The sequence below is a fragment of the Lytechinus pictus genome, chromosome 5 (genome assembly GCF_037042905.1).
Source record: "Lytechinus pictus isolate F3 Inbred chromosome 5, Lp3.0, whole genome shotgun sequence".
Taxonomy (NCBI): Eukaryota; Metazoa; Echinodermata; class Echinoidea; order Temnopleuroida; family Toxopneustidae; genus Lytechinus; species Lytechinus pictus.
The window spans coordinates 21798938-21822894 of NC_087249.1; the positions used below are offsets into that span (position 1 = coordinate 21798938).

Consider the following 23957-nt stretch of genomic DNA (forward strand, 5'->3'; position numbering starts at 1 on the left):
GGAAATTGTCCTATACAAAAGATGTTTAAGTTTAAATGCCACGGTCAATCCAGCATAACCGACTCCAGGTCGACAAAAGCTACACACTAAAAAAACGAAGAGCTAATTTTGCTCTTAAAGAGCATGTATATATAGTGACTGCACTTCGGAGCGCTGATTTGTCTAGTCCCAATTTGAAAGAAAAAATCAGCACTCCGAAGTGCAGTCACTATATACACACACTCTCTGAGAGCTAAACTAGCTCCTCGTTTTTTAGAGTGTACGTTATTGCCAATTGCATCATGCAGTTGCGGGTTAGGGGGCATATCCTACCCCCCCCCCCCCCTTGAGAGTCATAGTCAATATTTTAATGTAAATATGTCGTTCATACAAAAGTGTGCCCCCCCCCCCCTTTAGGGGTGCAGAAAATATGTTTAATGGAAACATGCCGTTCATACACAAGTGAGGACTTTTCTTATTTTGCTCGTCAAAGTTTCCTAAAGAAAATGTGCCCCACCCCCTTGAGAAAATCATGGATCATCCCCTAGCATCATGTATACCATCTTGCCGAGTTTGAGTCAGTTTCAATAGCATAACGAAGTTGTTGAATTTGACTGGCCGATCAAAAAAAAAATTATCATATGAATTTATTGATATTAGGTTTTATGGAAAGGTCCGGACTCCAGACAAAATGATCATCTGCGCCGGATGGGCACGATATTTTCCCTTGGTATATTGTGTTTTTGTATTAGATGTCTGAAAGTAAACACTCGTCTACAGGGGTGGATCAAGGATTTTTCAAGGGGGCACATTTTCCCGAGGAAAATTTGTCAAGAAATAAAAACGAAAAAAGGGTTTTAACCAAAAAATTAAGGGGAATTCGTCCACGAAAAAAAATGACAAGCAAACAAAAAGTCTTCACTTTCAAAAGGGGGCTCACTCCTGTTTTAACGGCATTTTTACATTACAGATTTTAATTGTGCCTCTCAAAGGGGGGAAGCACGGGCTGGCTGTGCTCCCCTCCCCCTCCCCTGGATCTGTCAGTGCTCGTCTAGAAAACGTGTTTCTGAAAGTTCGTTCTAGTTCAACCCGCGGTCTAAAGTGAAATTTTGACTGGAGTTAGACCAGACTTAGACCGAGGTTTCATTCAAACCCGACTTTAGAAAACGGGACATTGTGTTTGAAGAGGTCAATAAAAATGTGTCGAATTCACTTAGAATAATGTTTCTGGCTATTCTTTGGCAGGGGCGTAGACGGTAGGATGAGTGGGTAATGAATCCAACTATTACAGAGTAAGATGGAACGTTTGATTTCAATTACCTGACATGAAAATATGAGAAAGCATAATATAACGACTACTCTATATACTGTAGCTATATATTTCGATTTTATTTATTCCGTTTCAGATTTAGAAATATAAGAAACATATCAAAGTAAAAAAAAGTATAAGTGCAAAGGAGAAATATGGTGCAATTGCAGATGGTGAGGAACATGATAGATAAAATTACCCTAGTAGAATGAGAATTAAAAGAATAGTGAAAGACAATATAAAGTGGCGCGAATATAGTGTCTACAATTTATGTTCAGACTATAATCTATAAAATGAATCAAGACCAAGAATACACCAATTACTTAAAGAATAAACCATGCATGGTACCCACACTCATGACGATGTGTTAAAAATTATCGAGAGCATGTTACCTTTATATACACTTAAGACAAATAAAAAAATGAAAAGATCAAAAGAACATATCATTTTAATAAACGGAACATGTTTCAAGGTTCACATCTTATCATCAGCCTAAATTCATAAACATAGTCATTCTGGGTATTTATACATTTTAGATATCAGGAAAATTTGATGAATGTAATTACAAGAATACAAATGTATGTGGAAAAGGGTGAATTTGATTTAAAAGGAGTTAAAGTGAAAGCGATGTCGGTGATAAGCCAGAGAGGGTGTGGTTGATTAAATTGAAAAAAAAAAAACATTATTTGATCATTGTACACCTGTTGGTTGTTCTGTTTATGAATTTAGGCTGGTGTGAACCTTGAAACATATTCCGTGTATTGAAATATTATGTTCTTTTCATTTCATTTTTCTTCAATTTGATAGCGTGTCGTTCTTTTGGAAATATACACTTTAAGAATAGTAATCACATATCACGACATTATGTATACGTACATGTCAGTAACAGAAATACCAGCAGATATGTATTTGGAACTGGGATAGTAAGTTGCCTCTTTATTACGACAAAATTTCAATATATACAATGTAATCATCTTTAGGGTAATCTACATCAGCATCAGCATCAGCATCAGCAATATACGGAAGAGAAGGTAGTCCTGTAAGTCTTCCGGTCGCTTCTTCTTAAAGGAGAATGAAACTCTTGGAGCAAGTTAGCTTTTGTGAAAGCAGAAAAATCAAAAAATAAGATCAACAAAAGTTTGAGTAAAATAGGACTAGCAATAAAAGAGTTATGAGCATTTGAATGTCGAGATCACTAATGCTATGGAGATCCTCCCATTGGCAATGCGACCAAGATCTGTGATGTCACACACGTACAACTCTCCCATTTGGACACTAAAAATATACCCCAAAACATTTCTTTTTGCTCATTCTAATCATATGACAAACGATTCATCAATGATATAATGTTGTGAAACCTCTGTACTTGTCATCTCATAAAGAGAACACCTCAACTTGTGATAGACTCTATAAAAGTGAGAATATAAGTGAAATAAGTACTAAAGTAATGAGGGAGTTGTACGTGTGATATCACAGATCTTGGTCGCATTGCCGATGGGAGGATCTACATGGCACTAGTGATCTCAATATTCAAATGCTCATAACTTTCTTATTATTCATTCAATCTTCCTCAAACTTTCAACAATGTGTTCCTTTGATTTTTCTCTTTGATATGGATTCAGCTGGTTTAAAGGGTTTCATTCTCCTTTAAGGAAATACAGACGATACAGCTTTGAGGGTACGCTAAAGAGTTGGATCACGTGCTACATAGTGAAGATTGGACCAATGAATGTCCAGTTTTCTTTTAAATGAATTAAGACTAGGTGCAGTGACCACTGACTCAGGAAGATTGTTCCAGTCATTGACAACTCTTTGACTAAAAGAGTGCCCTCTGAGGTTGAGTCTGTATTGCTGCTTAAAGATTTTCAACGAGTGACCTCTAGCTTGGTGCATTGTGAAAAACTTATCAACTTGGCAGAAATCAATACCATGAAGAAATTTGTAAACTTGAATCATGTCTCCACGTTTCCTTCTATATACAAGTGAATGTAGTTTCAAATATTTGAGTCTCTCTTCATATGGCTTGTTGGCTACAAAATGAATTCCAATGCAATAAACAATAGGTATCCCAAATACGATAAAGACAGAGATGCCTACCGTTATACGGAATATTAATCAGATGCAATGAAAATAACCAAACGGCTGAGCCAAATGTTTTCTTTCGAGACAAACATGTTAACAAAAGCTTTTCTCTTTGTCATTCAATCGGGAAGTAAACACTGAATTTACATTAGAACACATCTCATTAATATACTTCAAGGGTTGGCAACTCTGTAAAGATACATAAATGAAATATAATAGATTTATAATAATAGGATTCGATTGAATTACAAGCGAGTTTGTGAGTCGTTCGTTACATACATGAAAACTATCAAGAAAGGCTACCAGTTAGTATAATAAATTTTCTGTTGGAGATTTTGACATTTTAATAAGTAATGGTTTGTGCCTTATATGACATGTGGTTGGGGTTTACTGTCTGTCGAGATGACTTACCTTAAAGTGAGGAACATTCATTAAATATAAGTATTCAAATATGCAAAATCCACTTATACCCTGAAATACGATTTACGGAATACGAATATATTATGCATATCTTTGAAAATCTTGATAAGATTTTTGGATCTGCTCATTAAAATTATTTACGATAATATAAAAAAATTTCATCGCGAACATACTCATAACAGCACAATTATTTTTAAACATTCAATCAGAATGGGAGCCGACAAACTGGGTAAAAAAAATAGGATACAAGCGGTATCTGGTTGATTTGATGTGGCGTATATAGAGTACATGCAGGTCAGGGGCGTATGATGATGTATCAGGATCTAGCGTTAGAATTTTCTTTATTGACGATAAGCAAATATTCATTTCTTATCAAAGATACATTGCGAAAATAGTGATGCCAAAAAGTTCGTTCACGTCAAGTTGTCATGGCTTTTGTTATAGAACTCCTTCCTCCATACTCCGGTCGCCATTTTTATTTAGTGGCGGTGACTGAACGCTTCCAACGCGTATACGATGCATCCAATTGTACAAACACTTAAAATGATGCCAAATGCTCGATCAATCGCAAGAGCAAAATGCTTCCACATGAAACTGTAATTCAGATCTTCCTCACAATCCGCCATACCGTTGGTCATCCTGCCTTTCATCGACGAGTTTAACTCGGCATTCGAACCGGATGATAGTAACTTAGATTTAACCTTGAGGTAGAAGGATATCCGTCTTTCATCACATCTGTTTAATTTTAGCATTGATCTCCGCTTTTTGTAGAAAGAGCTAAATAAAGAATAATAGGGATCGATAGATCAAAATCACAGCACAACTTGACTGCCTTAGTGGTTTAACCCTAAATAAATTTAACTGGGCTATTTCAGACCAAGATATACGGGGTTAATTTTACCCCCCCCCCCCCTTCAGATATTGGCCGTTGATTGCGAGATCGCCGCAAAATTTTGCACGCGGGTAGAGCCGGATGTAAACTACAAGACTGTAGAGTAACATTTTCAAAAAAATATTTTTTGCTTGTATTTTTTTAATAACAAATGAGCGTATAAAATTTGCCGTAAACTTGTTTTTTGTGTGCATGTTTTTGCCTTTAACTCAGCTTATATAGCTAGTAGAATGCTAATTTTGATGAACATAATTTATCACTTTTTAGATTTCTAACAAAAATCTTTAAAAATTGCCAAAAATAATTAATTTCCTATGTATTTGTTTTATTAATTCTTATGTATTTCCCTGTTGTTATTTTTTTCATTTTTTTTTCGATGAACTTTGTCGAGGACTCTTTTGCGATCATAAATAACATAAATCCATTTAACCCAAAAAAATTATAAATCATATATTTATGATTTTTGGTTGAAAAACACAATTTGCAATGACTTTGTACACGAAATCACGTTTTTGAGCAATTTTGGGGACAGACATGCGCTTACAACATATTGTGTAATATCGGAATCGCGTACTCAGGCGTCTCATATTTGGTCTCAAAAGATGTGCAAGACTTGAATATAAGGAGTCAGCGAGCGGCGCGGTCAAAAAATTTTGCGCGGCGGCGTAGCAACGAAATATCTCCCCACCAGTTAGGTAATGGATAAGTAAATGCACACTTGACTTTACATACAACATCGTGGGGTTCAATGCCCAGCAAATGACCTATCATGGTCATGGGTAGTTAGATTTAGTATTCTGATACATCGAGAAAGGCTTTTCATTTTAATTCCCCGTGAATCCTCAGGCCGTGTGAATGATGTTGTCGATGATGATAATAATAATAGCAATGGTATTCGTAGTAGTAGTACTACTAGTAGTAGCATTAATAGTATAAAGTATAAAAGTAGTAGTAGTAGTAGTGTATATATTATAGTAGAAATAGTAATATTAGAAGTCGTAGTTGTAGCAGCAGCCGCAGCAGTAGTAGTAGTAGTAGTAGTAGTAGTAGTAGTAGTAGTAGTAGCATTAATAGTATAAAGTATAAAAGTAGTAGTAGTAGTAGTGTATATAGTATAGTAGAAATAGTAATATTAGTAGTCGTAGTTGTAGCAGCAGCCGCAGCAGCAGCAGTAGTAGTAGTAGTAGTAGTCGTAGTAGAAGTAGTAGTAGTAGTAGTAGTAGAAGTAGATGTAATAACAGTAATAGTCATAGTTGTAGCAGTAGCAGTAGTAGTTGTAGTAGTAGTAGTAGTAGTAGTAGTAGTAGTAGAAATAGTAATAGTAGTAGTAGTAGTAGTGTATAGTATAGTAGAAGTAGTAATAGTAGTAGTAGTAGTAGTAGTAGTAGTAGTAGTAGTAGTAGTAATAATAATAATAGTAGTAATAGTAGAAGTAGAAGTAGTAGCTATAGTAGTAGTAATGGTGATAGTAGTAGTAGTAGTAGTGGTAGAAGAAGAAGTAGTAGTAATATTAGTATTAGTAGTAGTAGTAGTAGAAGTAGATGTAATAACAGTAATAGTCATAGTTGTAGCAGTAGCAGTAGTAGTTGTAGTAGTAGTAGTAGTAGTAGTAGTAGTAGTAGTAGTAGTATTAGTAGTAGTACAAGTAGTAGAAGTAGTAGTAGCAGTAGTAGTAGTGTATAGTATAGTAGAAGTAGTAATAGTAGTAGTAGTAGTAGTAGTAGTAGTAGTAGTAGTAGTAGTAGTAGTAATAGTAGTAATAGTAGAAGTAGAAGCTATAGTAGTAGTAATGGTGGTAGTAGTAGTAGTAGTAATAGTAGTAGTAGAAGAAGAAGTAGTAGTAATATTAGTATTAGTAGTAGTAGTAGTAGTAGTAGTAGTAGTAAAAGTAGATGTAATAACAGTAATAGTCATAGTTGTAGCAGTAGCAGTAGTAGTTGTAGTAGTAGTAGTAGTAGTAGTAGTAGTAGTAGTAGTAGTAGAAGAAGTAGTAGAAGTAGTAGAAGTAGTAGTAGTAGTAGTAGTAGTAGTAGTAGTAGTAGTAGTAGTAGTAGTGTATAGTATAGTAGAAGTAGTAATAGTAGTAGTAGTAGTAGTAGTAGTAGTAGTAGTAGTAGTAGTAGTAGTAGTAATAGAAGTAATAGTAGAAGTAGAAGTAGTAGCTATAGTAGTAGTAATGGTGGTAGTAGTAGTAGTAGTAGTAGAAGAAGAAGTAGTAGTAATATTAGTATTAGTAGTAGTAGTAGTAGAAGTAGATGTAATAACAGTAATAGTCATAGTTGTAGCAGTAGTAGTTGTAGTAGTAGTAGTAGTAGTAGTAGTAGTAGTAGTAGTAGTAGTAGTAGTAGTAGTAGTAGAAATAGTAGTAGAAGTAGTAGTAGTAGTAGTAGTGTATATTATAGTATAGAAGTAGTAATAATAGTAGTAGTAGTAGTAGTAGTAGTAGTAGTAGTAGTAGTAGTAGTAGTAGTAGTAGTAGTAATGATAATGATGGTGATAGAGATATACATCGTCAGATCCACTCTGTAGAGTGCACTAAGCGCATAAAGAGCTATAAATTACATGAAAAAAGGTTTTGAGAAGATTTTTTAAGGATCAACAGAGATAAAATTTCCAATGTCTGTAGAAAGGCCATTCTACAATGTGGCGTGCATGAGCAAAGGATCTTTTCCCCAAGTTGTTTTATTTAAAAAGAAATCGAGAGGCTATACTAAAACAACAGTTTATGTACAATATTCATCGTGTACTTCAAAATTCTACATAATGAAGATAATGTTATCAGTAAGATACATTAACCATAACTAAAAAGCAAGTCTCACTTTATTTCAAGATTAGTAGATGGTCTACAATTCTTATTATTTAAATCTCCTTATCCTAGTTTAAATACAATATTTTTTTCAACACTTTCAACAAATGTCAACTCATCTATGAATAAAGTTATTTAAAATTGTCCTTCTTGGCATTTTGTTCTGATAATAATTTACTTAGCAAATAAAATTATCGTATTTGAGTGATGATGGAAGTTTCTTGGAAATCAAAAACGTATCTGATATCCATTTGATATTATACTTGTGGCAACTTATATTGTGAATATTCAATCAAGTACTTACATCCTGTCAAAATATAGTTAGGGCATAAACTAAATAAACTTCTCACTGTATGTCGGGATTGTGAGTGAGTGAAGTGTGCGTGAGGGTGTGTGTGTGTTTGAGTGAGATTTATTATGACCTTCTTCTGGGGACATTTTCTGGCATTTTTATCGATCAACCCGGCACGTCTTCGATCAAATCATGATCTCATTTAACCGTTTCATATAAAAACTCATGATTTTCGAATAGTTCCCGTTTGGTCGAAGTTGTGTGTAGACATGGTAGACGGAGTAGGAAGCCTCCCCGATTGGCGAACTGTGCTCATATTATGTCAAAATAAGCCCGGCCTGAAACTCTGGGGGGGTTTTCAGTGTAAGAAATTTAAAAAAACCCGCACACACGCGTCCCCTCTTCACTTGGCGACTAATCACAATTGATACATACATATAGCGAACTACGATACTCTGAATTTTTCGGCAGTTTTGCAATCGGTATCTCTAACGGTCGTAAAAGTTCAGTCATTTAATGGTTGAAGAAGTTGACATCTTTATGGGAAACCAGGAATTAGAACAAGAACAGTATTAGACGAATTGTAAAGAAGACAAACCTCATACTCTTTGCGATGTTTCGACTGATGAAGATGCGAAGAAGCATGAATCCCCAAAATGGCGGCATCTGATCGGAGTCCTTGTGGTAGACCCGTAGAACGATTATTGTCAGGATCACAGAGCACGCACTTAGGGCGATCATTATGAAGCAACAACTCACTGTGGGATCAAAAGAACAAAAAATACATCCTTCCGCTTCAACACGTTCAATTTAAGACATATTTCCCATTTAAACAGTATTTTTCTCCCTGTGATCTATGTTGCTTTTTGTTGTTTTATTTCGTACACAGAAAAAAAACCTGAATGAATTTAGACCAATGCAACAGACTACCCTGTATTTTTAAACCAAACTTTACTTGATGGTGCGGGGGTTAATAGAGCTGTTAGTAAGGTAAAAGCGACTTTAAGCATGTTAAGAACGATTGGTGAACCTTTCTTCCCCGCTAAATATTCACCAATGAACATTCAAAGGTGAATATCATTTACCACAAGAAAAGGTCACCAGTCGTTCTCAAAGTCGCTCTTAACTTACGAACAGCTTTATGAAACACCTGGTGTAGTTGTTACTCACCAACTATAGAGCTTGGTTCGCCTATCGGTGGCATGTGCTGAGCCACCAGCTGCTGGAAGAGAATCATTGAAAGGAGGTTTGTCACAGTCAGGCTGATCTTCTCACCCGAGTCAGGATGGAGCCAGAAACTGACCAACATGAGGAGAGTCAAGAAGACAGAAGGTAACACGATCTGCATGGTGTAGAACGACGCTTCACGTCTCAGTTCAAGGGTGTACACCACCAAATCAAAAGGATGTGGGCAACACTTGAAAGTGTCTGTGACGTTGGTGGCTTGAAAGCTTGTGAGATCCCAAACGCCATTGCGAACATACGCCTTTTGCTGGGCGTCATCGTCATTAAGTGCAAGAAGCCGCATCTGCGTAAAAGAGTTAACATGAACGGCAACTCGATTATCGTGTTAACCGGTGTGCATAGAAAGACCATCGGGTTGTCACTTTAACACTCTGTGGTATTATGTCCAAAAACTGGAGGGTGTTTCAACACCTCAGGAAGTACATATAGTCCTCTGGGGACACAAGTGTTAACAGTACAGACATCAATCAAATATGGAACAACTTGTCAAGGCTTTTGACAAGTCCAAAAGAATTGTGTAAAGTTGGGCCTCCATCACTAATACATTTGGCAAAGGTCCTACATAGCCATTAAGGTTTAAGATGCAAGATTGACCGCGTCTTGCGAAAGCTATGTTGGGTATTACTCAAGGTATGACAGTCCAGAAGGTCAAGATCGAGATTAGCCCACAGTTTCCTGCTTTGCATCCCCCATCCCCTTCTTGAAGACAATAACTACATATATAAGCTTCATGCTTTTTCAATCATCAGAATAAATGCCTAATATTGGTCGACAGCGGATATAATGATAATCACGTTCAAACCAAATATAACTTAAATTAATTGCGATCACCATTTCCCGATTGTTTTTGCAAATCTTTACTTTATGTACATTTTCTCCGTTGAGATGTATTGTAATTAATGCTTAGGTCACATGGCCATATTACGGACCTGCGGATGCCTGCGTATATTTGGATAATAAGAATGCGTATTTATTACCCCCAATAACGGAAATTTGAGCAAATGTTACCTATTATCTGCAGACGATACGTATTAATTATGGATGTTACGGGTAAAACCTGCGGATGAGCCTATCCGCTGCCAACTCACTGACACATGTCACGGACGACTTACGGATGGCTTACAGATTTTACGGATGGCTTACAGATTTTACGGAGGTCTTACGGACTATACACGGATGAGTTACGGACTATTCGGATGAGTTACGGTCGATACGGATAAATCAAACGCATTTCTGCGCATGTCGGCTTCCTCTAGCGTCCGCACCATCTGCATATAAACCCACGTGGATCGGAACTTGCTTTAGTCGCATTTCATCAAGTCTGAGAGCTCGAATATTTTGTTGTTGTTGTTGTTGTTTATAAATAAATGTTTACTATAATGTGCTTTAATATATAGGCTACTTGCAAATATACAGACTGTTTTTTTTTTCAAAGCAAGTCTTTCTTCAATATTTCTCCACAAATCATATAATCAAATGCAAAGTGCGTATAATACATTACAAACAATATTATATATGTATAGAAACAAATATAGAAAAAACAAAAATTTAATAAGCTCGATGTGCGTTATATCACGCTGATATTTTAATTTCTTTTGAATGATGAAAATGATGAATGACTCCTTAAACACCTTTTTGAAACTATATAATATTTAGCCTATAAAATATGAAAAAGAAAGGAAGAATAATTTACACCTGGTATACCAAATACGAAATCTTTTTAAGATAACATAATTTCACTTTTGAGAGTGAATTTTTCAAAATCATCTAAAATCGCCGAGTGAAGGGGGATTACAAAAATAAATGGGGAATAGTTTAAAACTGTTTTGAACAAAAGAAACACAAATCAGAATTTAAAATACCACCAGTTTTCAGATACTTGTTAACACCAAGGATATTATGAAGATTTTTTACCGTAAATATCTAAATGTTCTTGATAAAGAACATTTTTTTAAAGGAATCATATGAATTTTGTCCCAAGTATCAATTGGTTTCAACACAATGTTCCTCCATTTTTTTTTTGTGAAGTAGGGGCTTTAAAGATTTTCTCAACACATACTTTATAAATAAATTTACATCCTTTCGTTGCCCTTTTCATGCTATAATCCTGTTGGTAATGAACATCTTTTTAGGGTTTTTCTTTGCAAACAGTTTTCCATTCGACAGGTATTCATGACAGAGTAACAATCAAGAAAGTTACAAAAAATATATGTTTCGGTATCCGCAATGTGAAACATTTTTGAAAGAAGTGCTTGGTTTAAAAGATAACAAATATTAAGAAATGTGATATACATGTATATATATGTGATACCGTGTCATGGTGACGGGAAAAAATGTTTCCGTTTTAAATTGCCTGATTGGAAAATGTGAATCATGTTTTTTTTGTTTTGTTATTTTCATATCAAAATTGTATATTGAAATGTTGGTTTTAGAAGGTTTAAATGGTTATAAGACTTCACCCCCCCCCCCCGAAAGTGTCAAAAAGCCATAGACTTGTAAAAACGGTTGTGAAGCCCATTCTTTAATCAGTTACGTATCTTACGTATTGTTCGGATGGGTTTACGAATCTTACGTATTTTACGTATGGATAACGTATGTTCTGCGGATGCTTACGTAAATTTCATCCGCAGCAAAATTTTAGAGATTTTCAAAATTCCCGCTGCGGATCTGCGGATTGAGTTACGGATAGATACGGATGCTTACCGATGAACGGATCCTGGCGGATGCTTACGGATTTTCATCCGTAAGCATCCGTAGCTACCGTAAGTGGCCATGTGTGTAATCAGCGTCGTCGTGATTGAAGATTGAAAATAGTGCGCCCTCTTTATTTCGTGATTCACACTCTTTTTAAGGAATTGTTGGTGTCTGCTTTAAACAACTCACCTCTTTAATACCCAATGTCCATGGGTAGAATGTGACATTGCACCGCTGGTGGTCGTAAGGAAAGTAAGCAGTGTAAATCTTACATGCCGTAGTTGTGATCATAGGAAACATCCAGTGCACTGCACCGGTGTGGGTAACGCTGATATAGGTGTCGCGTGTGATTTTTTGATCCCTGTCAACGCTTTATGAAGAAGAAAAAAAGGTATAAATTATCATGAGTTTCGGCTGATTCTGATGTTACTGCATAATAAAAGTAATGTTGATTGTAAATGATTATCATTGAAGAAAATCAAAGCCTGCACTGATTCAAGATCTCTCCTCATCTTCGACTGTATTACATAAAGAAGGCAGATACGGATAAGAAAGACTCCACCTGAAATTACTTGCTTTTCGTTAGAGTCGACTTGATCCTTGGAAGAGGAATAATGTACTAATGATGATGATGATGATGATGATAAAGATATTAATTAAAGTAATATTATTAATAATGATAATGATAATAATATAACAATAACAATACTAGGCGTACTACGACTTCCACTAAATGACATGGTTTTAATAATCAACTCAAACTACCAGTATTCATTGTCAGAATAAGACAAAGACAATACGAACTGCATGGTGGTCTGCTATAGCTTTAGCGACCATGATGAAATCGGCTGTAACCTGGGGGGGGGGGGCTTCACAAAAAACATGAGAGGGGGGTAATTGTGGTCAGTAAATCAAATGCATTATTATTTTAGTACTTTTAATTGCATCAATACTTGAAACCTTCAAAGAGACATGAGCATAAATAGCGTTATAAACTTACTTCTGCTCTAAATCAAAATCTGGTCTCCATATATCATGGTTGCTGAGGGTTACTGAAGTGATGTTATCCCACTCACGTGGATCCCACTGTAAAAACTCATCTCTCCATTTCTGCAAAGTAATAGAGATTTAGTCCATGAATTTATTTAATAGACCTACGTACGTTTTCAAGTCCCTGGTAAATTGCTTACGAGTTATAAACCGCTTGTCAAAATTGAATAATTGTTTTGAGAATACAATCTTCATCGTTCTCTGACAGAAACTTTTTGTTCGACTACGTTCATTTGGTAAGCATAATTAAAAAAACTGGCATGACCGAGGAGGGGCGCTGCTTCTGATTCAATTAAAAAAAATCGCAGCAATCAATAAATCAATGAAACATTATACATCAAAGATTTAAATCGCAGTATTCGAATTTCGTTTATGTATTTGTTTTGTGGTATGCCTACTTACCATTTTCATATTAGAACGCATAGTAATCACCTGATATTGCTCATTCTGCAAAAAAAAAGAGTAAGGGGGGATGAAGAGAGAGAAGATGGGGTTGACCAGTTTATCAATGAGAGAAAAGGGACATTTATATACTCATTTTTACCAGACAGGTAAAATAGTAGTAGTAGTAGTAGTACTGAGTAGAAGTAGTAGCAGTAAATTAATGGATCGAAGGCTTTTGGTTTAAAAAAATAATGAGAGAAACCACCCCCCTATACAATATATTATGTGTTACGAGTAAGAGAGGGCATGAGTTTTGCACTACTGGTTAATTGCAGTTGAACAAAAATAATAAATAAGGATTACATTCGAATTAAGATTTTTTTTATTACATATCTAACTTCTCGTCATCATAACAGCCAGGGATACCCTGAGACTTTAAATGACACTTGAAGCTGAAAATACCAATATTTTAAGCATAAGTTCGAGGACACCAAAGGAATACGTGAAAACAGACCATATTCGGCATTTTGTGGACGTACAAGCGTAGCTGTCGTGTACGATGTGTGACCCCCCCCCCCCCACCCACCTCCACTCCCTTGGGCAAAGATAATGCTCTATTAGCACCAGACGACCTATTTTTATTATTATTTTCAAACAATATTAGCCAAGCAAAATTGATCAACCTCTTTGCACTATTAGTACAATGTGACTTCCTATTTTTAAACAGATTTTCCAAACGAAATGGGTCAACATCCCTGACCCACCCCACCTCCCATTTTAACTAGAAAATCCCTTATCCGTCCCTATATAAACTACTAGCCTCTTGTCGAGGCCCTGGCGGCTGCTTCCCGAGCGAAGCAAGGGATTTCCTAATTCGCGGAGCGAATTAGGCCTGGTGAGTCTCGCTGCGCTCTGCTTCGCTATATCCCTCGCTTCGCTCGGAAAGCAGCCGACAGGGCCTCGACAACAGGCTAATAAACTACGGGATCACTGTCATGACTGTGAATATACTTACAAATTCGACGAGTTCATACAGAAGCATCCGAAGAAAGACAATAGTTGGCTGTTTGTGGTCATGAACTGGCCGAACAGATGTTCTGCCATATCCTTTCATTAATTTATCCACCAGCGACTTTGTTGAGTGATTAGGCCTCAAACCTGACAGATTAAATTGATCAACAGTTACTGAACGAAACGTAGTATAAATCAATCAATCTCCATGATCTGAAAATGCACCCCTTAACAAGTATTGGCGTACGTATGAAACCCTACCATTAAACGGATGGTCCAGGCTGAAAATATTTATATTTCAATAAATAGAGTAAAATTCACATATCAAATTGCTGAAAATTTGATCAAAATCGGATGACAAATAACAAAGTTATTGAATTTAAAAAATTTGAATTATTCCGGTGAAACAATTCTAGGCATTTCTTCATGAATATTCATTAGGTGGGTTGATGATGTCATATCCCCACTTGTTCTTTTGTATTTTATTGTATGAAATTAGGTTTATTCAAAATTTTCTGCCAAGAACTAAAACAATTGGATTGAAAACTGATTAAGTGCATTAATTATTTATTGCCGCAACTTATTTCATCATAATGGAGACACATCAATAAAACATGTATGAAAAATTGAAACATTTATGATTTTATGTAATAACATAAGAAAAGGGAAAGTGGGGATGTGACATCATCGGCCCACCTAATGAATATTCCTGATGATGTGCATATAACTGTTTTCACAAAATATTGACAAACTTTAAAATAGTAGACTTGTTAAGAGGTTGAACGCTGCATTTTAGAGTACAAATGTCTCACTTGGCACAAATTAATGTTCCTTGAGTCAAAAGAAAAAGATTCATCCAAAGAGACACGCTGTATCTATGCAAATAAGCAAGTAATTTGCATAAATTTGCATATTATGTCGAAATAGTGAAAACAAGTATTTAAGAATATATATTTAACCAGAACTGCTCTAAAATTGGAAACAAAGACTTTGGGTCAGAAAGGGAAGAAAATAATTTATTGTCTTCAGTACTCCCAAAAGATTACTTTTGTTTGTATTGAATCTCGGAATAGAAAGAGGAGAAAATACTCTAAAGGGACATGTAGAGGAGCTGTGGTATATTGAAGAACAGCCACATGTGAGTTCTAAACTACCCCAACCCTTTATTGATTCCACTCTATGTTAAACTGAAATATTTTTAGTGCCCCATCGGAAGATGCATTTCTACTATACACAGTAAAGCCGCTTTACATTATCCTCTTGGAAAAATAGAGAAGGCATTGTTTTATATCCCATCAAAATAAGTTAGTGTACACCACGGGGGCCTGTCGAAGTTGCCCCACCCCTTATTTTGTTTTGACAAAGTATATTGAAAATATCATCTTAATGAAGCCCTCATCTGGAAAAGTGCACTTATTAAAAGCAGGATATATAACGATAGAGGAGGCCCTGGCACTGGAAGCAGCTCCCTTCGGGAGCTTACGTATACGTAAGATCGTATCTCTGTGGGAAGCAGGGGCTGAAGCACCCCCAAGATTTTCGGGGAGGGGGTATTGCGTGTATTATTCTCCATAGACAGCACCCCCTGGAATTCCGGCAGATGTGACAAAACGTAAAAAAAAGTCATCAAAATAACTTTCATTTTGCAGTGCAATCCTTTTTTGTTTCTTTGCTTTTTAAATTTCTTGGGCCCAAAGTGACCTTTATTAATTATAGTGAACCTTTTTAGCTTTTCAGCACCCCCTGTAAAAATCGTTCACAGTGCCCGGCCTGGAGGAGGCATTGTTCTAGTGCACAGGTTATATAAATAAGAAATTCTGTCAATTTAAAGCCTACTTCTAAGGGATCTAGTTCCCCATCCCTTTTCCATATTTTGACTATATTGAAATATATCGTGTTCTTGTAGCCCAAACCGTGGCAAAAAGGCGTCTTTAGTACCTATCAAAGCAAATTTTAGTTTTATGGAACCTCTGTTTAATAGATAGAAGAGAAGTTGCTCTGTCGATTCCATGTTAGTTCATTAGATCCCATTCCATAAAGGAGCCTGCATGTCGAAAGTTTCACGTCTCATTCCACAATTGACTCTATGTTTGAAACAAGCGTCCTTCTGGAACTCTCAATTTTGACAAAACGTCATTTTTTCTACACGGAAAAATCACTTCCATTTTTTTAATGATTTCTTTAAAAAAAACATACTCTGCCTGTCTGCAAGTTACAGGTAAAGAAAATCCAGCACATTGAAACATATCTAACATCGTGTGCCCGTCGAAGTACCCCCCCCCCCCACAATTCTACATATTATATTACATATTAGATAAACCATCCTGGAAAAGATCTATAGGAGGCATCATTTCACAAGTTGCATGTAGAAAATTCATGGTACAGAGCGTACCTTCATGGTTCCCCACTCCTATCCATACTACACTTTTTAAACCCCGTTTGGGGCAAAAAAAAACATTCCTCTTACTTGTTAATAGTTACCACATGGCTAGCTAATGGATAGGCACCTTTTCCAATGGAATCTCTTCATATTTTGTATTACAATTGATAGTGGAAAATGTACCAATACCCATCTAAATTAAAGAATACATGTCTATGTTACGTATAATAATATATTTTGAAGTGTGCCCGTGTACCAATGTCATGGGGGCTCCCTTTGGGAAAGGCTTTGATGTTCCAAATGCTAATGTAACTATAGTAGAGTATATATATATAGGGTCTTCTATTTCTTATCCAAGAGAACAATAAGTATTGAAGTGTTATACAGTGAAGCAGAATTTGTAGAAATGTAATTACTAAGATAATTAGTCGTGTAACTTCTTATAGGTTTCGATGGGGATAGGCTTTATTTTGTCAGGATTTATCTTCATTTAATCTTTATGTCTCCTGGACGTTAATGAAAATAGAAGCTGATTTAATATTCAGCAAAAGCGCCCCTATTACAGAAGGGGCGATATTAACAGGATATTTTAAAAAGACTAATAGAGTCAAAGGAAAGTGATGGGACTACTTTGACAATCAACGTAAATAGTAAAGGGTATAGGCTTCAATGTACCAGGACGTCTTTGTCTTTTTTATTCAAAAGATCATAGGAAATAATAGCGATACTGTCGAATAACAATTATATAACTCTTAATATTGAGAAAGGGGTGGGGAGTACCTTCGAGAGGCTCTTAATGGGGTTAGGCTTTGGTTACCAGAACGTCATTGCATGTAACATGCATAGCATTTTTTTATTTTTCTCCATAAATTGACAGAATAATGTTACATTGATAATAATAATATGAATACAAAGTAGGAACTAAGCATAAACAAGAAAATGTTTGAAGTGCAGAGTTCCATGAATAACATCGTATGTAAGTAACTCGTTCGACTAAAACATTGCTCAAAATAAGCATTCACAGAAACCTTTTCTGTCTTTCTTTAATTTTTCCAAGAGCAGAAGAGGTTTCAAAGATATAAATATTGTCTTGCTAAATGTGGCATCGCAGCGTTTAGGAAACTCTAGAAGTTTCAGACTGTGAACTCTAAAAGTTTCTTTAACTGTGGGACCAACGTTTGTAAATATAATCCCCATGTATATGATAGAAGAGAATCAATTTAGTTGATACAAGCAATTAGATAATACACAGTCTTGAACTATATAATTATACCAATTGTAATTAGCATAATATTGAAAGCTGTATCTACACCCAACGAAATGTTCTATCTGTATTTACTTTTCTCTTCATGCCATAATATGAACGTTAATTCTAGTTGTGCCACATTCTAAAATTGGAATCAGGTATAAACTGCGAAAATTAGCCATTTTATGTTCGAATTTGCATAATGTATGGTAATTTATGCATAATTTTTTACATGATTTATGCAAATTAGACGACAATATGGACGGATGTTTTCTTTTCCTATACACCCATAGAAAGTTAGTACTGCCACTGCCATGGATAATTACTTGAGCACAATTGGTATATTCTTGGATTTTTCTAAGGCTTTTGATACAGTTGATCATAAAATTTTGCTACATAAGTTATCCCATTATGGAGTGAGAGGTGTTGCCCTTGAGTGGTTTAGGAGTTATCTTACTGACAGGAGACAATTTGTATCTTTGAATAGAATTAATTCCAGCTTGCAAACTGTTACATGTGGTGTACCTCAGGGGTCTCTTCTAGGACCTCTCTTATTCATACTGTATATAAATGATTTTCAAAATTCATCTAACAAATTATCCTTTATTTTCTTTGCTGATGATACTAGTGTATTTTTTTCACATAGGAATCCTCTAACCCTGATAGAAACAGTGAATTGTGAATTGAAGAATGTTATCTTGTGGGTTCAAGCCAATAAATTATCACTTAATTTTCAAAAGATTTATTATATGCTTTTTAGCAATTCCTTAAAAATGCTGCCTGGCAATGTAATGTTTAATAATGTCTGTCTTGAAAGAGTAACCTCAACTAAATTTCTTGGGTTATTTATTGATGAGAAATTGAACTGGAAACTTCATGTAAATCATCTCTGCAAACTGTTGTAAAAAAAAATACCGGTGTTATATACAAGTTGAGATCAGTTTTCCCTAAAGAAATTTTATTTATATTATATTCCTCATTAATTGTTCCTTACTTAAACTACGGTGTGCTTGCCTGGGGCAACTCACTTAAAACGCAATTGCAAAAATTATTCATTGTTCCGAAGAGAGCTATTAGAAGTATATGTAATGTCAGTTATCGTGCCCATACAAATGTTTTATTTCATGACAATCACTTATTGAAAGTGGAAGATATTTACTTTATGCAGGTAGGATCTCTTACGTATGAATTTGATTCAGGAAGTCTCCCTTCAGCCCTGGCACTGATATTTAAGAAAAATAGTCAAGTACACAATTACAATACTAGACAATCTTCCACTCTCCATATATCTCGTGCAAGAACAAAGTTCACTTTGGGCACTCTAGTTTGCACTGGACCCATGTTTTGGAATGCACTTGACCCTGCAATTACACATGCTGTCAGTTCTACAGTGTTTAAACGAAAATTGAAATATTATTTACTAAGTAACTATGGAAGTGATTCGTAAAGCCTATTTTTCGTGTGTTATTTATCAGTTAATGCTAAATTATCAATACGTTTCACCCCCCCCCCCCCTTTCCCGGGCCTGGCTGGTCTCTGTCCTCATGTCCCCTTTTTTGTCCCTTTTGTACATAAATGTGTCCCTCTTTTCTCCCCGCCTCTCTCTTTAGTTATCATATTATATTATATTGCCATTTCTGTGTTGTTTATCCAATGTTCTTTGAATTCGTAATGAGGAACCTTAATTTACAAGCATTGCTTCACTTAGGTCTCCTCGTCTTCCTTTAAAATTATTTCTTTTCTGTCTTAAGCTATATGATGTATTTAAAAACAATGTTTTCTGCATACTCTGTTATATGTATACCTGTATGTTTTATCATGTACTCTGCTCATTGTTTCATACACACTTGTATGTTTGTCATGTATTAAAACTCAAAGTTGGAAGACAAATAAAATGAACTTATGAACTTATGAACTTACTGAGTAAAATGCCTAATTTTGGTGATTGAAGTTTTTTACACTATTCATGGATTAGTATAGGTTAACTCATTAATATGTATTTATGGTAATAAGTGGTCAATGACATTTGCATCGATGTAGTGAATCCCTTGTGCCCAAATACTTTCAAATAACCCTCTTTAAAACATAATATATTATTATTTATCAACTTTAGATCATTCAAAATCACACAAAAAGCTTAATATAGTACTAAAAATTATGCAAATTATGCACTAAAAATATCACAAACAAATGAATTTAACGCAAATATTGAATATTACAAAGAAATAGTTTTCTCATGTACAGTTTCCTTTCCTTTCATCATATGTATAGATTTTCCCGAGTAAGACATGTTTTACTATTAAGGCGGTTTTTCTAATGTTCAAAGCATTTTGCAGTTTTATGCACAAATTACGGTAACTAGGGATTATTTGCATTTTTCAAAAAGTTCGTTTGTTCAATGTCTTTCCCAAACCCTACGACACATTCCTTCCATTTATTATTTACATACCATATTTATTGACAGTTTTATTCAATTTAGATTATCCAGCATCATTTGAAAAAGAGGCACTTTTTATTGAAAATGTGTATAATTTATGCAAATTAGGTAATGAAATGTATGGATGCCGCATTCGTTTTTTCATTAGTTTTTTATGCTACTTTCACAAACGCTTTGCATCAAAATTGACATTTCTATAAGGTAGCTTTACATTTTACAAGTGTTTTTAGTAAATTACTAATTTTGGAGGCTAATTTACATAATTTATGCTAATTAGGGTTAATTTGCATAGATACAGAGTATCTCTTTGGATAAAAAATTTCCAATGGGTTCAAGGAATATACATGCCAAGAGGCACATTTGTACTAAAAAATGCAGCGTTCGCCCCTTTTTTTGCAGTTAACAAGTCTACTAACATTCAATAGCTTTGTTATTTATTATCCGATTTTGATGAAATTTTCAGCATTTTGCTCGGTGAATTCTATACTGTATTTATTTCGATATAAATAATTTCAGCCCGGACCATCCCTTTAACAAGTATTGGAAACAAAACGGCACCCTTGACAAGTTCTCTGACTTGATCCACAGCTATATCTTAAAGGTCAATTCCTCCTCAGAAAATGTTGATTTGAATCAAAAGAGAAAAATCAGACAAGCATGATGCTGAAAATTTCATAAAAATCGGATGTAAAATAAGAAAATTATGCCATTTTAAATTTTCGCTTATTTTTAACAAAATAGTTCATTGCAAATTTAGTCACATGCAAATAAAAGAATCGATGGTGTCCCTCACTCAAATTTTGTTTTGTTTTTTATTGTTTGAATTATATAATTTAATTTTTACAGATTTGACAATAGGGACATACTTGACTGAACTATAAAATGTTAAACAATGGTAACTTCACGTGTTCAGGGAGAAATAAAACTTTGTTTCACAGGACAATAAAAAAATGGGGAGAATATTAGAATATTTCATATACTAAAATAAAAAAGAAAAAGTGAGTGAGTGATGTCATCTCAGTTCCCTCGTTTACATATACTGTTTTGTGAAATTAAGTGAAACTAAAAAAAATCATAACCTTCTTATTTTACATCCGATTTTGATGAAATTTTCAGCGTTACGCTTGTTGTAATTTTCTCTTTTTATTCAAAACAGTTTTTTGTTGGGGTGGACTTGTCCTCTTATTGTTATGTCACGGACGTTGGCTTTACATTTACTTTCATTGGGTTTAGTACCACCCTACAGTCAAATTGGACCATAAACACGTAATGTTGGGGCAAAACGTACATCCTTATAAAGTATAGTATTTGATACCCTCGCAAATGGACCGTAAACACGTAATTTTCCTGGCGAAATATATACCTCTTTTTTATTTTTTTAGTGTTTTTATGTTACGTACGTAACGTGCCCTATCTTGAAAAAGAGATCTTTTTTACGTGTTTTTTTTTTTGTCACGCATGCTATCCATTCGTCAATGGAATCCCCCCCCCCCCCTCTCCTCCGGCTTCGCCAAAATATGAAAAGTAGATCAATACATAAATAATTAAACGAATAATCAAAATATAATAAAGCACTCAGTTGAGTATGATGTTAGATTTTTTTAATTTCAGTCAGTCTTGACAAGTTCTCTGACTTGATCCACAGCTATATCTTAAAGGTCAATTCCACCAGGGGAAGGGGAAGGGGAAGGGGAAGAGCAAATAAAATGGAAGTTGTCCCTCCATGGAATTAATAATAGTCTATAAGGCAAATTTAACAACTCTAAGCGTAAACTTTATCATCGTTTGTCCGATTTTTGTTTTCAAACTTTTACATATTTTCATTTGTGAATTATTAAAAATTGTCTATTAAACAATGAGGCATGTTTTAACGTAACTATTGTGGGCTAGTTAAACTGGTTAAATGACATTTGCTCCGGCCACAATAGCTCCGATGGAAAATGCCAAACACAGAATCCGACCTCTAGAACTGAATAAACCCTAATTGATATCGTTACATTAATAATAATGATAATAATAATAATAATAAAAACAATAATGATAATAATAAAAACAATAATGATAATGATAAAAACAATAATGATAATACAAACAACAATAATAATAATAATAATAGCGCAGTTCTTGTTTATAGCGCATATCACATTATGTCATAACGTCCATTATGCGCTTCCAAAGGACTTTGATATTTATATCATCATCTTTACATTATTCTGAGCCTAACCCTATGCCCTCTGAGATATCAAGACCGGAGCAAAAGTCACAGGAGCAAACGTCATAGGAGCAAACGTCACAGGAGCAAATTACCTCAATTTACATGGATTTTCTTTACCCAACTTTAGGTTAACAAACATTATACGTTTGGTCATCATTGCTCAGCTGTAAAAATCGCCAACTATTAGGAAATAACTATTTAATGAAGACAAAATTAAATATTTTCTTGTTTGATATTACAAAATCCGCAAGGTGACTATTGCTACTAGTATACGGAAATAGCTAACAATATGATTGAGTAAAGATTTGAAACAAGTAATTCAAATGGTCTTGACTAGTTGGGCTTTGCTCAACAACTACCAACCAACATATCATTACCTGATATTTTCCCAAATTTGTGCAGTTTTTTTTTTTAATAGATTGTAAGTGAATACACCACTTTGGATAGATATGATTGATTGAAGATGTAGGATTAATAAAAGTAATGTTACCAATGATGTCTGTATCGGCATAGCTTGACAAACATTCAGAAGCACTTGTAGAAAAGAAGACGAGACAGACAATCATGTGCACCGTTTGAGCTTTCATCTTTCTGCTTTACAAATTACTTGTGTTGCTTATCTCCTGAGAAGAGAACAAATTGGTAAATTATGATAATAATCATAATGATAATAATAATAATAACAATAATAATAATAATGATAATAATAATGATAAAATGTGGTCCCTGTGACGCAGCTATAATTGCATATATTCTACTACAATGGTTGTATCTGAGCCGCCATGTAGGCGCTAAAGCATTCAAGGAATAAATTTTACATGGCAGCAGCGTACGCAGGATTTTGTAAAAGGGGGGGGGGGTTTTAAGCTGAAAAAATCTTGACAACCCCCCCCCCAAAAAAAAAAAACAGGTTATTAAAAAAATTAGGGGGGTTTGGTATAAAAATAAATTAAGGGGGTTTGAACCCCTGTAACCACCCCTCGCCTGGGTAGAGTGCGGTACAATATGAGTAAATTTCTTGCTAAAGGAAAACACGATATGGCTGGTATTCGAACCCATGTCCCTCTGATTGAAAGACGAGAGTCGAAATACCACGAAGCCCCATATTATCCCCAAATTATCACCATACACGAAAAAATGAAGGCAAAGGGGGAGAGGGTATGGAATATCATTGATAAGTATCGTTTAAGATTATATTTACTCTGAAAAATAGGGTTTCAATACTTACCGAAATACCAGCTGATGAGAATTATCATTAATGTCCTTAAGAGTTACAATTGATTTTATTTACGGAACACCGAGTACCCAAACAGAATAAAATATGTCTCAATACCAACGGTACGTCGGAAGAAAAGGCTCGATTGGACCCAATCCGTGTTATCATGTTCCGCAAGTGAATTGTGCACAAGTTACATATCTAGTTATAGATAACTTCACGGCTTTATACGGTCTAAAGCGTTATTACCTCGCAAAAATTTATTTCTCTCATGCTGCGACACGAGATCTTTTTCTAAC

The 23957-nt window shown here is 35.0% G+C and overlaps 1 protein-coding gene across 1 annotated transcript; it reads right to left on the minus strand.

Annotated features, from left to right (window-relative positions):
* Window positions 1-1344: 1344 nt before the first annotated feature.
* Window positions 1345-23957, minus strand: LOC129283882 (neuronal acetylcholine receptor subunit alpha-10-like). Its single transcript, XM_064100023.1, has 9 exons — window positions 23671-23957; window positions 22933-23065; window positions 14169-14311; window positions 13172-13216; window positions 12720-12829; window positions 11909-12089; window positions 8951-9308; window positions 8379-8538; window positions 1345-4567 (listed from the first exon to the last, which is right to left on the minus strand). The coding sequence occupies exons 2-9, from the start codon at window positions 23027-23029 to the stop codon at window positions 4270-4272; spliced, it is 1392 nt and encodes a 463-aa protein (XP_063956093.1). The 5' UTR covers window positions 23030-23065; window positions 23671-23957; the 3' UTR covers window positions 1345-4269.